The following is a 20,301-nucleotide window of genomic DNA, read 5'->3' as shown; positions in this document are numbered from 1 at the left end:
GAAGGGGAAATGCAGGTGCTTTAATGTAACTGTAAACTGGATGTTTGTATTCTGACCCCAGGCTGCTGGATTGGCAGGTGACTCAGATATTAGACTGGAGTCTGACACCCATAATCAGGCCCGTTCTAAAACATGGTTTTAAAAGGCAACGTAGAACAGGTGGCTGATGGATTCTCCTGATACTGGTGTGGGCAGGAACAAGGAAGGATTTTGGTCTGAGGGAAGTTGGAAAGGGTCACTGCTGGCTTCTAAATGACCATTTACAGCACTTACCAGGAGGCCATGTAGTCATGGCAGAATCCAAGTAACTCCCTCTCCCCAGACCTGAGAGAGTCTCCCTGGAAAATCTCATGCAACTTTCTGCCAAAGGTTCTTCTAAGGAATGGAGAATGAAGCTGACTTGTCCATAGTCTGCAGTGGCTAGAGTACAGGTTGGGTCCCAGAACTAGGCTTCATCACTGCCTCCCAACTTGATGTGTGACCTTGAGCAAGTCACTTAATAGCTACAAGCCTCTGTTTCCTCATCTATAAAATAGGGTTAACGCTACCTCCGAGGGACATTACGGCTCTTTAGCTGCTTTGGCAATTGTGGAAGGCATGATGATATTGTGTTGCAAGATATAACATTTAATATAAAGTCAGTTAAGAAAACACCCAGGAGATTTACTGCAGGAGAGTCAGTCCTTGCTAGAATGTGGTTTTATTCTTGTTTGGCTTCAAAGTGTTGTTTTTTGAATGCTACCATAACTTATTTGTAATAAAGCTTTTTGCCAACAGTTCTGGTTCCCCTTAGAACTGCGTTACACTTTCACGACCTTCTGTCCTGGAGAGAGGAAATAAAATCCCAGCCAGCTAGAGGTGGTTAGAATCAATACTGTTCTAATCACTTGCTATTGTTTGTTTCAGAAGGGTTCTGTTCCACTCAAAGGGCAGTCTGAATAGCAACTAGTATGGCTTGTCCTCTGCTGGTAAGAGGAGGCTCCTGCTTTAATGTCATTCCTGCTTTGCTTTAGTGCTTCTTCACAAGTCACTACTGAAACCGGCCAGGCTGTTCCTTACAAAGGAGAGAGCGGGGGCTGTCCGGCTGCCCCCTTTATATTGTGCTGGGCGTGCAGAGTGAGGTGAAGAATGGGGCTGTCCGGCTGCCCCCTTTGTATTGTGCTGGGCGTGCAGAGTGAGGTGAAGAATGGGTCTGTCCTACCCTGATGATTATTCTGTCAAACCACCGGCTTGTAGCTCTCCCCATCAGATCTGTCTTAGCTCAGGCAGTGCTTGACTTGTCAAATCGGTGTCCTTAAACAAGCCACACTTTGCAGTGTGTGAAGCCTGGGCCCAGCCCTACGCTTTCACAGAGCACGGTAACAAAAACAGCTTGTATTGCTCACCACTGATAAGATGCAGGACACTGAATGGGAGACATGGTTACAATACTGCTCTTTCCAAGCATGTGTCACAGGCCACCCTACTTTAGCAACTGAGTTGGGGGATGGGCCCGGTTAGTCCCTCCAAACTCCGGCACTGCCTCTTATCTGCAGGGGTCCTCTGTCCGCTATTCACACTGGAACCTGCTCTTCAAAGCTGAAACTAGAACACTTGAAGCAAGAGCCTGTAGCTCATCCCCCATGTGAGATGCTCTCATGAGCCTAGAACGTCTGGAACCAGACACAGGGTCTATATGAGCTAAAAGCCATCGTGGTTTGATCTTCCCATTTCTGCCCTACTGTGCAAATCTTGCTCTTTAGGCACTAAACATCAGTGTAGGTTTCCTGCTAGTGCTCCAAGGAACTGTTGGTCTGTGCAGAACATGCCCCTACTACTTCTGGCTAATGGTATGTAGTATGGGAGGGTAAATAAACAGCATTCCCTTTAGCAATCAATATAGCTGAATAGAACACAGGACAGAACTGTCCTCCAAAGTCTTATGTTCTATTGGAAAGTGGATCCCATGGCTGATCCGCACACGGCCACCATGGGTTTTCCGTAGCTGGTCCTCTAATGCACTTGTACCTTCCTCAGTGATGCTGGCGCCAGCGATCTTGTTCTTGACAGAGAAAGAAGTACAAAGTTAATGCTATGTTACCCCGGATGTGAAAATAGTAATGCTTCTTAAGTAGTGTTTAAGCTTTGTCCTAGACATTCAGCTGACCAGCTATGTTTAAACTGGACTGCAATTTAACTGATCTTTTTGGCTTTACCGTAATCATCTCCTGTAGGTTGACTCTACTGTCCTATAAATGCTAGAGAGCTGAAGGAGGATAGTTCAGCCAGTAAAGGAGGAGAAGATGGGGGATTACACCCAGCTAGCAGTAGAAGAGTATTGCAACACAAACTCAGCTGGTTGGATGTTTGCGTATGTGCACGTGTCCACCCTAAGCTGTTCTCTTGCGATAACTTTGCTGTGTGGCCGTAGCCTTAGAGTCCTAGAGCTGCTCTCTCACAAATGGTTGCATGATGGGAAGCTGCTTATATTCAGCAACATGAAGATAGCCCTGCAATAGAAATACCATAAAACAGGAGGGTATGCAGGGTAAGCAGTATGTTTCACAATGGGAAAGGGAATGGGGTATGTTATCAATTCCTATCCACCAGCACCATGGTCACCAGCCTTTTGGACAGGTAGGAATAGTTATCCCTTTCTCTAGAGCCTATTAATTCCTTCAGCTGGCTCAGAGTTGAGTAATGTAAGAGATTTCCTTCCATGTGCTGGGGAATGAGACCACTGCCTCTATCCCATACGCAGTTCCTATCATGAAGGGATATTTATTAGGGTTGTCAAGTGATCAAGAATGTATTGTGATTAATATATTGTTAAGCTCTAATAGAACACCATTTATTTAAGTATTTTGGATGTTCTCTACACTTTCACAACAACAGAATACACAGTGTGCAATATCCCCTTTATAGTTATATTTTTATTACAAATATTTGCCCCATAATAATAGGTTTTTTCAATCCCCCCATTAAAGGGGTGTACTTTGATCTCTCTCATGAACGTGAATTTACAGAACTAGATTTACATTCCAACTCTCCCTCTCACCGCATTCAAACTTAAAACATGGGGGCTCTAAAGCAGTATATTGTTTTGAGTTATGTATTAAAAAAAAATCTATTTGTAAAGGGCACATGTGATAAACAGATTGCACGAGCTTGCTTGTATGAAGCAAACAAACTCTTTTACAGTGCAAATATTTTTAACAAATAAAATAGTGAGCACAGTATATTTTGTATTCCCTGTTGGGACTGAAATCAATATTGGAAAATGTAGAGAAACATTCACAATATTTAAAAAATTTCAAGTGATAGCTGAAGTGTGATTAAAACTAATTTACTGTAATTCATTTTGAGTTAACGGATGATCCACAGCTCTAGTATTCCCCTTAGGCTAGGAAGCCACCAGCCAGTCTTGAATAAAGCTCCGCATTCTGTCAGCTTTTGCTTTACTCCAGAAGGCTTTAAAATCCAAAAAGAACAGATAACTCTTGTCAACTCGAAGTCAGTTTCCTGGCAGAGCGCTCCACTCTTAGGGCTTGTCTACACTAGCTCCCTTCCTTGAAGGGGGCATGGTCATCAACTGAAGCTGAGAATAGCAATGAGGTGCTCTGATGAATATGCAGCACCTCATTAGGCTAATTCTCACCACAGCAACTTCTCAAATAAAGGGCCGATTAGCTGGGAAGAGACCAACACTCAGAAGAAAACCTTACTCAGATGCTCGTATCTCCAGCCATAGCTCAGAATGCAATATCCAGCCAAAAGCATGGAGATCCCAGCAGCTCCACCCTTCTTTACATTGATGTATTTGTTGTAGTAGCTGCTCCAGGCTGTGGAAACAAATGCAGGTCTGCTTGGTTATTTGTCCCAAATTAGAGCTCAAAGGGGTAACTGTGTTAGTCTGTAGCACTCCACACAAAGCATTCCTGGAGTGGCATAAAGACTAACTACCTAATAAATAAAATAATGAGCTTTTGTGGGCAAAAGTCATCTGAAGAAGTGGGTTTTGCCCATGAACACTCATTACCTAATCAATAGCTAGTCATTAAGATGCTATAGGACTTTGTCAAATTAGATCTGACAGACTAATTTAAAAGCCAAATAGTTAGCTCAGTCAAGCCACATTCTTTTCCAGGAAGATAATTCCCCTTGTCTCTCTCACCAGTTTGTTGCTGGGTTGCTTTGTTGTTGTTTGGTTTTTTTTTTTGTGTTTAAAAAAAAAAAAAAAACCTAGGCTCCAGCCAAATCAATATACAGAGAGGAAGCAAATGTTCTGGGCTCACCTTTCTGCACTGCTCCAACCAGGCCCTTGGGAGAGAAGTCACAAGCTGACAGCCAGGCAGGCAGTTCCTTAAGTTTTACATCCATCAGTGGCTTTTCTAAAAGGGGAACTATCAAACAAAAGTCAGAGCTGGGAAAACAGGGCTGAGTTGTTATGCCCACACGTCTTGGTCTGCAGGCTACACTCTGCATGCACTGTTCGCCAGCGTAATTCAAAATGATTTTAACAGTGGCATTTCCCTTGCTTTTTTCAGAGAGGAAAACTGTAGTACCCCTCCCCTAGCCTGGAACGATTGTATGCAGAACTAAGAGGTGTGTAGGAAAAACAACACTCCCATTGCTTTGCTATGGAAGGCCATGCTGTTCCTAGTGACTGCAGTTATGGTCCCACGTGACAGCTCGGAAAGGAAGGCTCACTTAAAACACAGTCACTCAATAGGTTTACCCCTGCCCTGATTTTATATAATGGATGTTTCCCCTCTGTGCTTGCTGTATTGCACATCTCCAAAAGTGGCAACTGAAAACCTCTTTTTACCTTGGGGTCTTTCCACAAAACTAGACTCCATCTTCTTCATCTCGATCTCTCTCTCTCCCTGGAGAGGTATCCCTGGGCACATGCTCAACCTCTCATAATTAGGGTACAATGCTGGAAACCACTCCAACCCAATGGCTCTTGCTTGTATGTTCCTGCCAGGAGGCTGGAGCAGACAAGAGGGCTGGTTTTCAGAGGCATGGAACAAGTGCTGTTTCAAAGCCAGCTGGCTGTCTCTTCTCCCTGTATTCCAAACAGACTCAGAAAGTAAGCCAGTCTGCCTGTTATCCTTCAGAAGCTGTTGCACACAGGTGAGGTAGCTGCTGGCTAGTCCTTCACTGGCTCTGCTAACAGTCTCGCTGACTGACGAGTGTGGCATCTCAACGAGGGGAGTCGAGAAAGAGGCCTTGGGATCCATGTCACCATTTAAGTCACGGTGCTTCTCTTCTGTCTCACTTCTGTCCAGTGACGCACGACCAGTAGGGCTCCTTCTGCAGTCAGCCTCCCCAGGGTCACTGAAGATGCTGATTTCAGTTGCTGTTAAACTATTGTTTTTTTCTCTCTCTCTGCTCAAGGTGCTACTTTCTGCAAGCTCAAGCTTAAAAGCATGTGTATTCGTGGCCCTTGTGACAGTCCCATTTTTCCAGTGATCAGACTGGCCTGTATCTACATGGTTTTCAGAGAGATCTGGCACCAGCATTTCCATATACATTCCCTGGGTTGTACAGTTACCAGTGGATGCATTGTCTGGTGGAGCACCCTGAATTTTGCATTTACTCCTGCCTCTTAGCACTTTGACACGATGGTTTTCAATAACTAATTTCACTCCCTCTATAGCTGTGCTGGGAATACTTTCAAGATCACTAGGGGGTAAATCCAAAGAGTCAGCCAGCTCCTGGTTTGGAGATTGAGATACTACCTTCCTTTGTTTCTGTTTTGCAAAAGATCTTAGTGGTTCTCTAGGAAACTTTGAGTCAGATTTTTCATCCTTATTCAATGAAGAAAGCTCCAAAGTGCCCCCAGCTGCTAAATTCTCAACACCAGAAGTATTTTTACCTCTGCTCTTCTGGGTTTTGGATAACTTCTTTTCATGTTTTGCTTTTGAAGTCCTTTCCTCTACTGCATTCACATGCATTCTGGCCTCTTCTTGAGCTAGTCTCATTCCTTCATCTATTTGTGTCTTTTCCGAAGCCAGTTTAATTTGCCACTTTGTATTTTTACCTGGCTTTTCTGCAGGTTCTGATCCAGCAGTACTCCCTTTTTGTAAGGGGTTTAATTTGCTTTCTACTTTGTTCCCTGATGCATCAAGGGTTTTGTTCTTACTTTCTCTTTTTGAGCCATGGTCTGGGGTGGTCATTTTCTCTTTGGTTTGTCCTCTTTTCCCCTGGGGGACCAGGAGTCTAGCTGGCTTGGAATGAGATGCTTTCAAGTCAGGATATGGCACTTTGCCTGAGTCAAATGCAGTGTTTATGTCTCCTGCCATCTTACAGTGTGGTAAGTGGGATTTCAGTCGTTTAAATGCCTTCCCGCAATAGGGGCATGGTTCCATCCCTGGTGGGACACCTGCCATTGTTCTTTCTGGAAAGGCAGGAAAATAAAAATTATCTACTAACACGTTGCGGTAAGAAGATTCATTTTTCAGAATTATGGTGGTATGTTGCTCAGGAAAGGTAGGTTGAAGTGGAAAAGAGACCAGTGGCAGGGACTAGTTAGCAAGAGAAAATTACAGTACTAGACAGCAGGATAAAATATCTGACAATGGAAAGGGAAACACTCATGGCTAAGGGGGGAAAAACAGTCCTAGGTGAAATAGGACAGTGCCTGAGAGAGACTGAGGTACCAAAGGTAAAGTCCTAAATTGGCCACAATTGCACGACTGGCCAGTGAATGCAGCTCGCAAGGGTCACGTGCATAAAATATGTCTTTCATTTAGCACGGCGCTTGCGTATGTTCTGCATGCACTAAATCTTGAATGACTGCTGCTTGCCTCAGCCACAGGTCAGGGTAGCGCCTCTCACGTCCCGGGTCCCAGAACAGGACAATTCACCGGTGCTGCCCTTCCCGCCTCATGCGAACCCCCTCCCCCAGCCCCGGCGGAAGGAGAGCTGAGATTTGCAATGCCCGAGGGCGCCTGCTGAAGGGCTGCGCTCCCTTCCTCCTCCTCCCCCCCGAGCAGTGACAGGCACAACAACCTCACGGGGCAAACAGGAGCAATGGTTGCCCGGCTCCTAAATCCCTCCAAGGTAAGTACTGTGCATGGGGGGCGGGGGCGGAAAACAGACCTCCACGTGCTGCCTGACCTGCCTGTGAGGGGGAGGCGTCAATGTAAAGACCCCCCAACCCCCACCCAGCACAGGGCCCGTCCCTGCCAGCAGCAAGACACCCACTGCCTGGCTGAGCCCTCGCCTTCCTCTCGCGCGCCGCAGCTGCTCCCCTGCCCTACCTGCGCACGGGGGCCCAGGGACAGCGTCACTCCCGGCCCTGCGCGCCACCAGCCTCGAGGCCGCCGCGCTTCGGAGGGGAAACGAGAGCGGCCCTCGGGCAGCGGCGGGCCGCCCCCATCCTCATCCCCTTGCTCGCGGCCGCACGGAGCGCAGGGTGTCAATAAAGCTGTTGTTGACGGGGGCCCATGGAGGGTGGAGTGCGCGCAGGGTGTCAATAAAGCTGTTGTTGACGGGGGCCCATGGAGGGTGGAGTGGGCGCAGGGTGTCAATAAAGCTGTTGTTGAAAGGGGCCTCCTCGGCAGCAGGGCGACCTCCCTCTTGCCTGATATTAAACGTCATTGACTGACGCAGTGCTAGCACCACCCCGGCTGAGTCGCTGCGAGAACTCAGATTTCCGTCTGGAACCCTTGCTAAGAGTCCCTAAAATAATTTCTACAAACAGGAAATATAATGGTCACCAAGTGGGGGCGGGGGGGGCCTCACGGGACCGGAAGTGCTGCTTGTCGAACCCGTTGAGGTTGAAGTGAAGCGCATGCGCCGAAGACTCAGGCACTCTCCGGCGTCGGTACGCAAGAGCGCCCGGTCACTGGTGCGGCCCGCGGACGTAAGCATAAAGGCGTCAGGGAGCCAGTGCGCACGCGCCACAGGGAAATGTTGCGTAGGGGGGATGGGACGGGCTCAGTGTGCCAACGCGAGGGGGGAGGGGTCTAGGTGCACGCGCCTGCGCAGGAAGGGCCGTACCGCGCGCACGGGATAGTGCGCCTGCCCCGAGGAGAGGTGGGCGGGGAGGGAGGGGCGAGTATGGGCCAATGCGCCTGCGCAGGAGGCGCAGACGCCGGAAGTGGCTGTGAGAGCTGAGGAAGGGGCTTAGCCTCGCCGCGGGGCCGTGTTCTGGGCTCCGGCCGGAGACTCCCCCCGCGCCTCTGAGCCCGGCCCGCCATGAGCTGCCGGCAGCCGCTGCCGAGCGAGCGGGCAGCGCGGCAGAGGTGAGCGCGAGGGCGGGTGGCCTCGGGCTGAGGTAGCGGGGCGGGGCCGGTTCCGGGGGGTTGGGGGCAGAGGTCTGAGGGGAGCTCGGCTCGGGGCAGACGGCGGCCGGGGCGGGGGAGGGGCTCCTGCGCAGCCTGGAGCGGGCAGGGCTGCACGGGGGAGGGCGAGCGGATCGCGGGCACGGGAGGCGCATTGGGAGGCTGCCCCCTCGGCTGCCGCCCCCTCCCGGGACCTCGCTCCCCGCTGACGCCGCTTCAGGCCTTGCTGTTCACGCCTCCCGCCTCCCCCAGTTGTGCTGCCTCCCTGCCTGGGGTATGTCAGCACCGCGGTCCCGGGCCCGAGGAAGGGGCTGTCTGACTGCCGTGTAGACGCTGCAGCCTGATCTCTGGGGCCCTCTCACCCCGCTGAGACACAGAGCTCGAGTTTCAGCCTGGTGCGAATGTCTGGACGCCAACTGACCGGACCCTTAGCCAACCAAGTCAGCCGACAAAGACCAGCCGCAGCAGTAGATGTGCTCTAGGTGGGCAGGTTAAAGCAGCAGTGGAGTTTGGGAGCAGCAGCGTATCCTTATGCCGTCTCTCTCTGATAGCTAGCGAATGTCCGGCGTTCAGCTCAGTGTGCCCGAAACAGATTTTAATGGTTTTCTCTCCCCTCCGAGCCCTTGCCGTTCGGTCTTTGCTTGCTTGCTCACTGTGGATAACCAAACCATCAAGCTTTTCCCCTGGCTGCCTTCCTCCACTCTGACTTCTCTCTAAGTCCTCACATCTACATTTATCTAAGTTTTCAGTCTTTCCATGTCATATTTCTAAGATAGTCTTTTCTCTGTCTACATAGCTTTAAAAAATCTTGTTCACGTTCTCAGCCTCTCATATCTCAGTTACTGTATCACCCTTTTTTCTGTCCTGGACAACTGCATTTTTGATCTTGCTCATATTTTTTTCAGAATGGTGTTGTAAAGCTCACTTTCGTAGCTTATCGCCTTGATCATGTCATCCCCTTTTTATCCCTGAACTGTCTCCCTTTTCCCTATCGTACCAAAAAAGCTGCTTGTCTTTACGTTCAAGGGCCTTCATTACATGGTCCCACCCTAACATTTCTCAGTATAATAATGCCAACTCCCACCTCCGACTGGCTCACAATGCCAGCCTGTCATCCATCTGCTAGTATCTGCTGCTTCCATGCTGTGCCTTATGGTTGAGAGGCGTTTCCTATAAAGATTCATAAAACAACTTCATTGTCTTCCTCCCGATTCCTTCTCGGACCTTTACTTTGCCACGATACTACAAATAGCTTGACAAGGCTTAGGCTGGTGGTGTGCCACAACTGCATCTGAAAACACTGATCAATATCGTACTGTGGTCTCCTCTTACGCTCCTATCAGTTTGTCTGTATCTGTCCTTTATCTTGATGCTTAGTCCCTGCCTCAAAGAGCTTACACTCAATCGCTGTTCTTTTTGCACAGAATGCAGCACAGTGGCTTCCTGTTCCATAACTGGGGGCTCTTAGGTATCCAAAAATGCATTATTTTGTTATCCGGATGGCACTGACCAAATAACTTGGCTTTCATACTGATTCTGTCCTAGATAGGCAAGTTCCAATAGAAGGGCTTTGTATAAGCCCAACATGTGGTGTGTATTGTTTTCCAGAAGCTAGAATAATGTGGTTCTAGACTTTGTACAACACCAGCACATTCCAGCTCTTGATTTTGACTACCTATTGGGTGCTACCATCAGCGTATAAGTGACAGGAAAGGATTATGTCCACTAGTGTTAAGGTTTTGCCAGTTGATAAAGAAATGGCAGCATCTTAAAATGTTAAATATCTTTTGGTTGCTGTTACATTTTGTCTTCATAATATCATGAAGCAACAATGATGTCATAAAAGGGTGGCAAAACCATCCCAAACAGTGAGAGACTAACAGGGCTGGCCTTTAATGTGATGTTTTTCCAAGTCTCAGTTGGGATGCTTTCATTCAGTGTTTAAGGAAATGTTGATCAGGAGCCCTATTTAAATTCAAATGCTGTCAGAGTTGGGAGAATAAAGCCTAGTCATCCTGGCTGTCTAGCTGCAAGACCTAAATAAGCAAGATGAATTTAATTGGGTAGCTACTGAAAATTTAGTCACTCCAATCCCTGCTGCTTTCCTTCGTCAAATGTCATTCAGAAACACCAGGTTTATTTTTAGATATGTCTGAGTATTAGATAAGTGTCTCGTGTATTGCTAAACCTTTGAAAGTGGTTTGGAGAATTTAAACATAATTTTCTCTCATTTTTAGTGGAAGATGAGTTCAAATTCCCTGGACTGCTTTGAAAACTTTTAGCTGGCTATGTAGTTGGTGAGAGAGGGAGATGTATTTCCTAGTAGTACTCTGTGGTGAGGAGTTGAGGAAAATCAGTTATATACTAAGCAGTTATTGGGTTCTTGAGGCCTCCAACAAGTAGTTATAATCTACGGTTTTTGCTCTTCGTTTGCTCGGAGGTTTGTAGATTTGACTGCAAGATGAAGCTATATAAATTGTGTATGGGCTGCTAACTTGTCTCTTACTCTCTTCCCATGCATTTTGTCAGGAAGAGGAGACGGAATGGCAATGAAGAAGATGGCCACATCCCACAGACAAAACGTAGTACGAGAAATGCTGTCCTTCAGGACTCCTGGGATACCGAGGTGAGACTTTTCCTATTAGAGTCCACATCTCACTTAATTTTCTGAGATGGAGTCATTACTGCAATGTGTAAATCACATTTACTTATCTCCACAACACTTAGTGAGTTTATCATTACATATTTTGTATATAAAATTTTGAGTCTTCAAGTGCAGTTTTGTGCCTGTACTGAATTCTGTTAACACAGTTTGGAAAGCAACATATTTCTCATTGCAGGTAACTGTTTTTCATTTTAATGATCTGTGTGTGTGTGCTGTTGTACAAGTACTGATTTACTAGGTTATGTTCAAAGTGTATTAACTGTTTTACAACTAGAAAAGAAACACTTTGTGCCCCTAGCAAGTTTACAGTCAAATCACATGCAACACAATATGGGAGGCTACAAGTGGAATGGTTTGGTAATAAGGACATGTGGTAGCTCTATCAGGCTGCACATATTAATTAGGAGTTAGGGTTTTTTTGTTCCTAAACAAATAATTGAAAAGTAACAGAAAACTAATCAGCCCTCTTCCCTTCATTAATGGTTTTATTAGCCTGGTAAGTGTTGTGGTACACGGTGTTCTCAGTAAGCAGTAGTGTTCACAGAATGTTTGCAGAGTACTGTATTGATGCCAAGTATTTTGTTTTTGAGAGTGTGCTGTGGTTAATAGGGAACTTTGACTGCAGCTATGTGGATTCTCCTCCTAGATCTGCCATGTATTTTTGGTTTGACATTGAGTAGTCTCTTAACCGTTTTTGTTGTTGTTGTTTGTCCAACAATAACATGTTAACAGTTGCCTAACACACAGGAATAGTGTGAAAATCAAGGTCCCAAGTCCATTGAAGTCAATGGGAAGACGTCCATTGATTTCAGTGAGAAATGGGCCACATCCTAAGTTAGTTGCATTCATAGCACTTTGAGATCTGCACAAGGAAAGTGCTATGCAAGGGCTAAGTACTAGCTTTCTAACTTTGAGACTGATTTCTAATGCTTGCTGACAAACTTTAGTACTAGTATCCAGTACTGTCTAAATCATTGGGCGTGTTGAAATTGAACAGTTAGTGTTTACGTTGATGATGAGCTGCAGTTAATTTCCACTGCTAACAGACTGGGAAAGATGTGCAGCGGGAGGAGAGTGCCTCGTGTTTGGGATGGTAACGAGATGGCTTTAAATGTGTTCAGTGTTGTGGGTTTAATTTTTGTTAAGCCTGGCTGTTTGTCATGGCAAAAGAGGCGTGCTACACTGAATTCAGTTAGGATAGCTGTTAGCCTTGGTGTTGAAATTTGACCATAAAGTCGTGGTACATTATTTTAAGCACAATACTATTTTATCGTCTTAGTTCTGAACTAATTTGTAAAGGAGTGGCAGATGTGACACACCCATGACTTGGTATGGAAGAAGTTTAGCAATCAAGCTGTTCATCATGCACGCCCTTGGCTCCTTTGCTTATTCTTTCTCTCGAGGGCTTCCTGGGATGAGGTTGCCCTTTTGTGCGCTGCTGTTGTACACCAGAACCAAACATGGTCTTTACCTTGAATCACTTACCAATGGAAACATCTCTCCAGGTGTGTCAAGGAGCAACTGACGAGCCAAGATTTGTGGAGGGAGAAGGAAGAATTTAGTATAGTAAGAGATTGAACTAGACAATGAAATATCGGTGGGGTGGGGGGAGAATGAGTGGCTGCAGCACCTTTGCATGAGACTGGGCAAAGCAGTACAAGCGTAAATGGGAATAATCTTGTATACATGCAGAAGATGAGAGTAGATGACTTAATAAAGCTTTGCTGTTGCTGTTACAATTCTAAGAATTGTTTGTAGGCATGAGCTTTGAGTGGATTCTCTACCTGCCTTTCCAGTCATGAAATCAAACTGTTGAATCTTGTGTTGAAATTGCCATTTCATTATACACCTGCACTGCAAGTTTGCCTTTGACAAATTAAAACTTGCCAATGAGCAGAAAAAGTAGAACCTTATCCTCCTGATGTTGAATGGGGAGAGTGTTTCTGCTGGGCATCCTTGGCAGTAGAATTAAAAATACCTCTGCCTATAGGATCGAAACTTCACAATTTCTGTTACTGATGGATTCAGTTTGTGCAAGAACCTAGTTTTCAGGCTTTTCTGTCCCTTTCTCCTGACCTCACCAGGATTTGAGATCACTGAATCAGGCATGCCATGACATTAGATTGTTACTCTTCCACCATCTCTCTAAAGCCTTCTTATGCCAAGTTGTGAAATTGAATCTTCAGGTGCATGAAGACTATTAAGAGGGGGAGTTGCAGTTCTAATTGTGGCAAGATTTGGAGGGTAGTGCTTTTCCTCGTAGTGCATGCACTTAAAAGTATTTGTGAAGTTGTAACTGAGTAATTCTGACTGCTTCTCTCCTGTCTTCATTTTGAAGGTGTAACTCACTTTTGTCTTCCAGTCTTCGTAGAGAGCTTGGTTTTACTTAGAGATATGCTGTCCATTTGAAAAAAATCTATATTACTATACCTACTAGATTAGTAATGGAAAAGTAAGTTTGGCTGGCTGTTTTTCTCTTCCTTCCTCCCCAGTTCATGTTGGTGAATGGATGGTAATTATATACTCTTCTAAAAATCTAGACAATGGGTCCTCTGATAAGTGGTTTTCAACCTTTTCCATTTGAAGACCCATTAAAAGTTTCAAATGGAGGTGTGGACACCTTTGGAAATTCTCTAGAGTGTCTGACCCCAGAGATACGTTGACCAAAGGTTGAAAAACACAGATGTAGATGAGGAGAAATCACTTGATTTTGTTAGTAGCATTAAAATTAACGTATTGAGGGCTAAAGTCAGAAAAATTATGTATGGCCAGTAGATTTCTCTCTCGTTGTCTTAGTGAGCTAGATCCAGTCCAAAGGATCGTTGCTGTTGCATGCTTTGTTGGTCTGTCTTTTCACATAAGTGTTGCTGACTTCAACTAAATCCTCCATCAGGAGAAGTTATCTTCAATCTATCAGGGTAACTGTTTGGCATATTTTAGTAGCGAGGTGGGATTCCTGCTTTTCCTTAGAACTAAGTTACTTCCACAGCACTCCTAGACCATGCTAACCCAGAGGATGAGCTGAAGTTTCTATAACACATTTGGTCCAAAAAAGCACATATTAGAAAATAGCCATATTAGGGCTTGCTGCAAATGTTAAATCTTGGTTATTGCACTAGCCCTCTGAATGCCTGGATATTGCTGTAACAGCAACGAAGGGTCCTGTGGCACCTTATAGACTAACAGAAAAGTTTTGAGCATGAGCTTTTGTGAGCACAGACTCACTTCATCAGATGCTGGTCTTGGAAATCCAAGATCAGCATCTGATGAAGTGAGTCTGTGCTCACGAAAGCTCATGCTCAAAACTTTTCTGTTAGTCTATAAGGTGCCACAGGACCCTTCGTTGCTGTTACAGATCCAGACTAACACGGCTACCCCTCCGATACTGGATATTGCTGGTGTCCTGTCCTGCACTGATCTTGTAGGCTGTGTGGTGACAAGTGGCCACATTCAGAGTTTGAGGATTTTGAGTGGCGCCCTTAATGATGAACAGAATCAGAGCGAAGGGCACCGATGAGTTGATATACCCTGTGTGTGCCCCCAGGGTATGTGTCTCCCTAGTTGAGAACCACTTAGAGAGTGGAAACAAGGTGCTTTGCATGTTGTCTCTTGCGTTTTTAGACAAGCTAGCTAGTAAGTCTGTTTCTGTAAAGTGTTTTGTTTAATACCACTTTTCACAGTAATGGACTTGCAAGCCAGCTGAGAGGCAGTGAAAAGTGATATTGACAAACACAAATATCACTTTTGGCAAAGCTTATTCAGCCCTGGCAAGCTGGGAGACCAATTAAGCTCTGAATGCAGAGATGGTATGGAGGCAGCAGAGGCCTGAGGGGTGAGCCTGGGGGCCAGAGTCCTGCATTCGGTGCTGGAAAACGGCAGGGGCCAGAAGGGAGGGGGAGGGAGGTGCTAGCCTCCACCAGCACTTGCCACCACACAGCTGGGGAGATGGAGCACAGGGCTGAAATCTGGGGCTGGAGAATGCAGTGGGGGGTCAGGGACAATGGGGGCAGCCAAAACCTGGGACCGGCACTTGCAGCTGCAGGTAGTGTGGAGGGGAGCCTGAAGCCATGGCCCCAGGAAGGTGGGGAACTCGCACATGCCACCTGCTCCTCTGGTATTTGTGGCTCTATAAGGAGCCAGGCCCCACCTCTGCTAATGGCCCTGGGAGAGGGCCACTGCTTCTTGCCACCCAGGAGGCTGTGACTGCAGAATTAGTTCCTGGTGGTCACATCCAGCCATGGTGTCTGCATCTGAGGAACACTGGTTTAAATGACTGCATGTCAGTTTCTAGGATTCTGGCTTTTCTCAGCCTCTGCTGTAGAGCAGCAAAGCAAGCCCAAACACTTTACTGGTCGGTTGTCTTCCCGTTCTGTTTTATAACTGATACTAAATTGAAGCATTGTAGCTGTTTGGTACAGGTACTGATATTAAAGTTGGGGGAAAGGTAATGGATGAATTTTGAAGATGGCTTGACACCTTCTTCTTGGTCTGGTCTTTGATATCCGTCTGCTGGTGTGTACATAATTATGATTTTAGCAGTGACCTTATAAAGGACCTTATTTGCCTGAGTATGGTACTGTTAGTTTGCAAAAGCCTGATAACAAAGTGTGCCTTCAGTGTGTTTTGAGCAGTAAAGAGCTTCAAGTTCTGGTGACTTTTTTGTACCTGTCTTAAAACAAAAAAACCTATATGATGACTTGCATGTTGAATAGTAACAGAGGGATAGCTATGTTAGTCTATATACTATCAAAACAAAAAAGCAGTCCAGTAGCACTTTAAAGACCTAACAAAATAATTTATTAGGTGGTGAGCTTTCGTGGGATAGACCGTTTAACAATATTGTTAATTGAGTTGTGGTTGTTGTAGTTGTATCCTGAGGTATGAAGTAATTTAGACAATTTATTGTCCTTTCTTTTTTGTAGGAAGTGGAAGTGTGTTTTGTAGAACACACTTTGCCCACCTTGATTACATTTTTCTGATTTGTCAACCTTGATAACTATTTTTGGTTCTCTGTGCCTTAAATATTGAGTCTGTCCTGGTATGGCTATGCTCTGAAGAGGTGGGTCTATGCCACAAAAAGCTCACCATCTAGTAAATTATTTTGTTAGTCTTTAAAGTGCTATTGGACTACTGTTTTGTTTTTATGTGATGACTGGAGAGACCTGTTAACAGCCTTAGAAATAGGAAACACGACCCAGGACACGAGTTGCCATGTTTTCACCTAACAGTTAAAATTAGAATGCTTTTAGATACTGGAAGTTATCTTCACTCAATATTAATGGGCCTAAAAATTGTTTTCTGTTGGGACTTAAAATTTGAATGTTAATAAATACTGATCATAGTTTTTACCTTGATTTTCAGAAAGTGCCTGTAACGAAAAACTGTAAGGAAAGCAGGATAAAAGGAAACAAAGTGTCCTGTGCGGTGGGTTTCTCTCCAAGGCTGCTGTAACTTGCTGAGTGTAAAAGTGCACAGTTTATATTATGCATTAAGTAATTTAAGGAAAATTAGGTGACTTGGAAAATGTGGATTAATGACAACTACATGTCTATCGTGTGTAATCTCTTCCTCTGTATAATACCTTCAGGGAAAACCATCAGTCACGGATGTGACATTGATTATTGCATTCTTAACAAAGTCTAAAATCCTTCTTTTTGGTGGATCTGCTGAATCTAATGCTTATTGCTCTTGCATTGATTGCAAAGGCCTTAATTCAGACTCGAGAGTTCTATTGGCTTCATCTGTGTTTCTTGCTTTTTTTTATTACAGTTGTCCTGAAAAAGCAAAGTTGCATTCATTGCTTTTACAGTGGAATCATTAAACCCTGTTTGTATAAATCAATATTAGGCACTCTGTCTTTATAAAAACAAAAAGCAGTCAAGTAGCACTTTAAAGATGAGCAAATAGGAATATTGAGTCTGTTCTGGTCTGGCTATGGTCTGAAGAAGTGGGTCTGTCCCACGAAAGCTCACCTAATAAACCATTTTGCTAGTCTTTAAAGTGCTACTTGACTGCTTTTTGTTTTGGTAGTGTATAGACTAGCACGGCTCCCTCTCTGTCTTTATAGTTTGGTGCCATGATCCATATCAAATGCTTGCATATATAATGACCTGATGAGCATGGACAATTATGGCTAATTGTGCTTGGTTTCTATTGCAGTCTCAGATGGGTGAGCATGTGGTGCTCCAGATCTTGGAGTACACCCTTCCGTGTGCACTGGCTTTTGGTAGATTCTCTTTCCAGGTGATAGGATGCTGCTTTGCCTACTTTAAGAGTGTGAAAATGAGGGTCACCATCCATCCCATTTTCACAGGGACAGTCCTGTATTTTAGCCAATTGTCTTGTATATTCACTGCCCAGCTGAGCTGCCCTTCCCCAAGGTCAGCGCAGCTGCAGGTAAAATGAATCAGGAGCTGACTAGACAGCACATGCAGCATATACTGACTGATTAGTACAGGCAGCAGCAGGAGAGGGAGTCAGGAACCCTTCCATAGAGGTCAGGCAGGGTATGCTGGGGGATAGGGTAGTGTGCTTTGCCCCCCGCCTCTAAGATTTTAAGGTGCCCAAGCAGTGCCAGGCAGTTCCTCCGTGAGGCAGCTGCCACTGCAGCTGGGGAGAGCACTGGAGGGAGGTAGCCCAATCCCTGCTGCAGGATAGCTCCCCCCCCAGTGTAGCCACCACTTCTGCAGCAAGGGAGCCCCTGCAGCTGGGGAGCTCTCCTGTGCCACAGCAGCACCGTTGCTGGCACCCCAAGGCAAGAGGCAGTCACAGAGCTCTCCCATGGGGTGACAGCCCCATTCCCAGTGCCCCTACTGTGGGGCAGCCAGGGAGGTCCCCCATAGGGCAGCAGTCTCGTTCCTGGTGCCACAAGGTGTGGGGCTGCTGGGGAAGGCCCCGAGGAGGGTAGCAGCCCCATTTCCAGCATCCAGAGGCATGGGGCAGCCGGGGAGGTTCCCTATGATGCTGCAGCCTTATTCCAGGTGCCTTGAGGGAGCACCTCTGCAGCATTCCCCGAGCCCATTGGTAAGGGGCAGCTGGCAAACCCCCTTCTCTCTTCCTCAGGGCAATTGCCCCTGCCACCAGGGAGCTCCTTCATGGGGCTGCAGTCCCATTCCAGTGCCCACTGCCCGTTCTGTATTTGGCATAGGGAAATACAGTCACCCCAGCAGACGCATGCTGGATGTATCTTATTGAGCTTACCTCTGAGCAGTAAAATTACTGCTGACTGTTCTGAAGCAACAGTGCTTCACCAAACAAATTATGTAGTAAGTGCCAAATCTTGATTTATACAATAGAAACGTCAGGCTTTTTTCTATGAGGTACAGTCCTACAACTCAAGTGGCCTTTTAATCAAACTAAAGGTTGGGGGACAAAATGGATTTGTTTCAGGATTATGTATATATTTGTAAACATTTCTTTCTTTTGGCTAAAGTAATGTAAGCTAAGATAAAGACACTTTAAAGTGAAAAATTAAAATGGAAATTATTTTTTAAAAATTAGTAATTACCTTTAGATTAAAGAGTGTTTGAATTCTACTCTTTAATGCTCTCTTCAGTTTAATTCACAGTGGATGATAAATTAACCATTTTCACTTTGTGCTAAGTGTTTGAGAATCATTGTGGCAAATTTGTGAACGCTACATGAAACTAGCAAAACCGGAAACTGTTTAACTGAAACTAAAACAAATCCGTGAAAACATTAGCTACCTTTAAACTTGTTTAGCCTAAACCACTTGATGTCTCTTTTAAAATACTTAAAATAAGCATTGTATATGTGGAATATATAAAACTCTTTACTGATGTCATGACCATTAAAATGGTTGTACCCATTTTAATCTGGTTAAGGGAGAAACTGTCCTTTTAGGTAAGTTACATCATGAGGTCTATCTTTCTGTATGATGTTGCGGCTTGCTTGCTTGGTAGCCCTGAGGCTAACCCACATGTGGGTAAATGTTTTCCACTGCAGTACTGCCATGTGACGTGCTTTCTGTCGCAGAAAACGAATTACCACGACTGAAATCTGATGTGCCAAATACATAATGGAAATGTGCTGCAAATATAGGGAGCACCCTGTTGCCTTTTAAGGCCTATGTCACTTTGGATGTTTCACTTCCTAAGCGCTTTGTGTGATATGCATAGCTGTTCTGAACTGATTAAAACTAAATTTTGTCAAATGTAAACATGGGCATTTTATGAAACTTTTCACCTCATTCTAGAAACACGTGAAATTTACTAAAATTCTGTTTTCCAATTCTTAGCAGACCAAAATTGCACCAAAATTCACTTATCCTAACACAAGTAAAAGGAGGAATCCTGAAAGTCTGGTAAGAACTGTTAACCTGGGGTTTTTCCAGTAAGTTCAAACAGCCATAGTGGTTAGTGGACACAATTGCATATCACCTGGGCTTCCTGAAATTTCTCTAGTTTGACAGTCACTAAAGCAACTGAATGTGCTTTCTGGGCATTCAGTGGGTTTGCTTCATGAATTGTCCATCTGACTACAGGTGGCTCCAGAAACTCCGGGGAGGGAGATGTTGAGGGGAGAAAAATCTTGCTTAATCAAGCTGTAAAAATATGCATAGGAGAAAAGTGGAAGTGTTAACTTTCTCTTTGTTTCATAGTCCTCCAGCAGTGATAGCAGCAGTTGCAGTAGCAGTAGCATCAACAGCCCTGACAGAGGAAGCGGTCCAGAAACCAGCTTAAACCAGATAATTGCAGCATCCAGTCCTGTGAGCCCCCCATCCTTCCATGAGCAGTCTGCACTAAGTCAAGGTCCTTACTTCCACATCAACCAGATCCTGAAGGAGGCACACTTTCACAGCCTACAGAACCGTGGACGCCCTCCTACACGATGAACCAGCAGTTCCTTGCCTTCTGTGAAGGGACAGCACTGTGTAGATTTGATATTTCAACTTAAAAGTTTGTTAAAATGAAATTGCACAAAACGCCTGTTGCCTTTTCCGTCTATATTTGAAATAACAGGTTAACAGGAAATTGTTTACTTGTGGTTTGCTGCACTATTGCAATGCAAAAGGGGCTTTGAAGCAATTTTTATAGGATTATATTTTGGGGTGGGTATCAGATACATGCACAATGAGTCTGAGGAACCCACATCTGTATTATAGGCGTGCATAATGAGTCCAATTCAGATTGATCTGTTAGTTAGCAACTGTTGCTTTATGTAAAGTCTTTCAAATGTTCACCTTCAGTTTTATAAACCTTTTTTAATTTCAATAAACTAGTAAACTAGTTTCCATGGTCAAGTATTATTTGAAAAGATTGAGGCTAAGTTAAAGAGGCACATTCACTCAATGTCTAGCATTACAATTATCACCCAAGTTTTCTATAAACTAGAAGACTGAAG

At 45.2% G+C, this 20,301-nt stretch overlaps 2 protein-coding genes across 6 annotated transcripts; one reads left to right on the top strand and one right to left on the bottom strand.

The window, feature by feature from the left end:
- Positions 1-606: 606 nt before the first annotated feature.
- MTNAP1 (mitochondrial nucleoid associated protein 1) lies at positions 607-7,486 on the bottom strand. The gene is made up of 5 exons (XM_075014419.1): positions 7,248-7,486; positions 4,808-6,382; positions 4,275-4,382; positions 3,705-3,821; positions 607-2,041 (listed from the first exon to the last, which is right to left on the bottom strand). The coding sequence occupies exons 2-5, from the start codon at positions 6,372-6,374 to the stop codon at positions 2,013-2,015; spliced, it is 1,821 nt and encodes a 606-aa protein (XP_074870520.1). The 5' UTR covers positions 6,375-6,382; positions 7,248-7,486; the 3' UTR covers positions 607-2,012.
- Positions 7,487-8,073: 587 nt separating this feature from the next.
- On the top strand, positions 8,074-20,191 carry VCF1 (VCP nuclear cofactor family member 1). 5 transcript variants are annotated; one of them, XM_075014421.1, is made up of 5 exons: positions 8,074-8,234; positions 10,803-10,899; positions 16,300-16,362; positions 19,199-19,261; positions 19,559-20,191. In XM_075014421.1, exons 1-5 carry the CDS (start codon positions 8,188-8,190, stop codon positions 19,790-19,792), a joined length of 504 nt encoding a protein of 167 aa, XP_074870522.1. In that variant the 5' UTR covers positions 8,074-8,187; the 3' UTR covers positions 19,793-20,191. The 5 variants fall into 5 exon arrangements, with proteins under 5 accessions (XP_074870522.1, XP_074870521.1, XP_074870523.1 ...); XM_075014420.1 differs by having other exon boundaries at positions 19,196-19,261; XM_075014422.1 differs by lacking the exon at positions 16,300-16,362 and having other exon boundaries at positions 19,196-19,261.
- Positions 20,192-20,301: the final 110 nt, after the last annotated feature.

Source organism: Carettochelys insculpta, chromosome 20 (genome assembly GCF_033958435.1).
Source record: "Carettochelys insculpta isolate YL-2023 chromosome 20, ASM3395843v1, whole genome shotgun sequence".
Lineage (NCBI taxonomy): Eukaryota > Metazoa > Chordata > Testudines > Carettochelyidae > Carettochelys > Carettochelys insculpta.
This window is presented reverse-complemented; position numbering and strand designations above follow the sequence as displayed.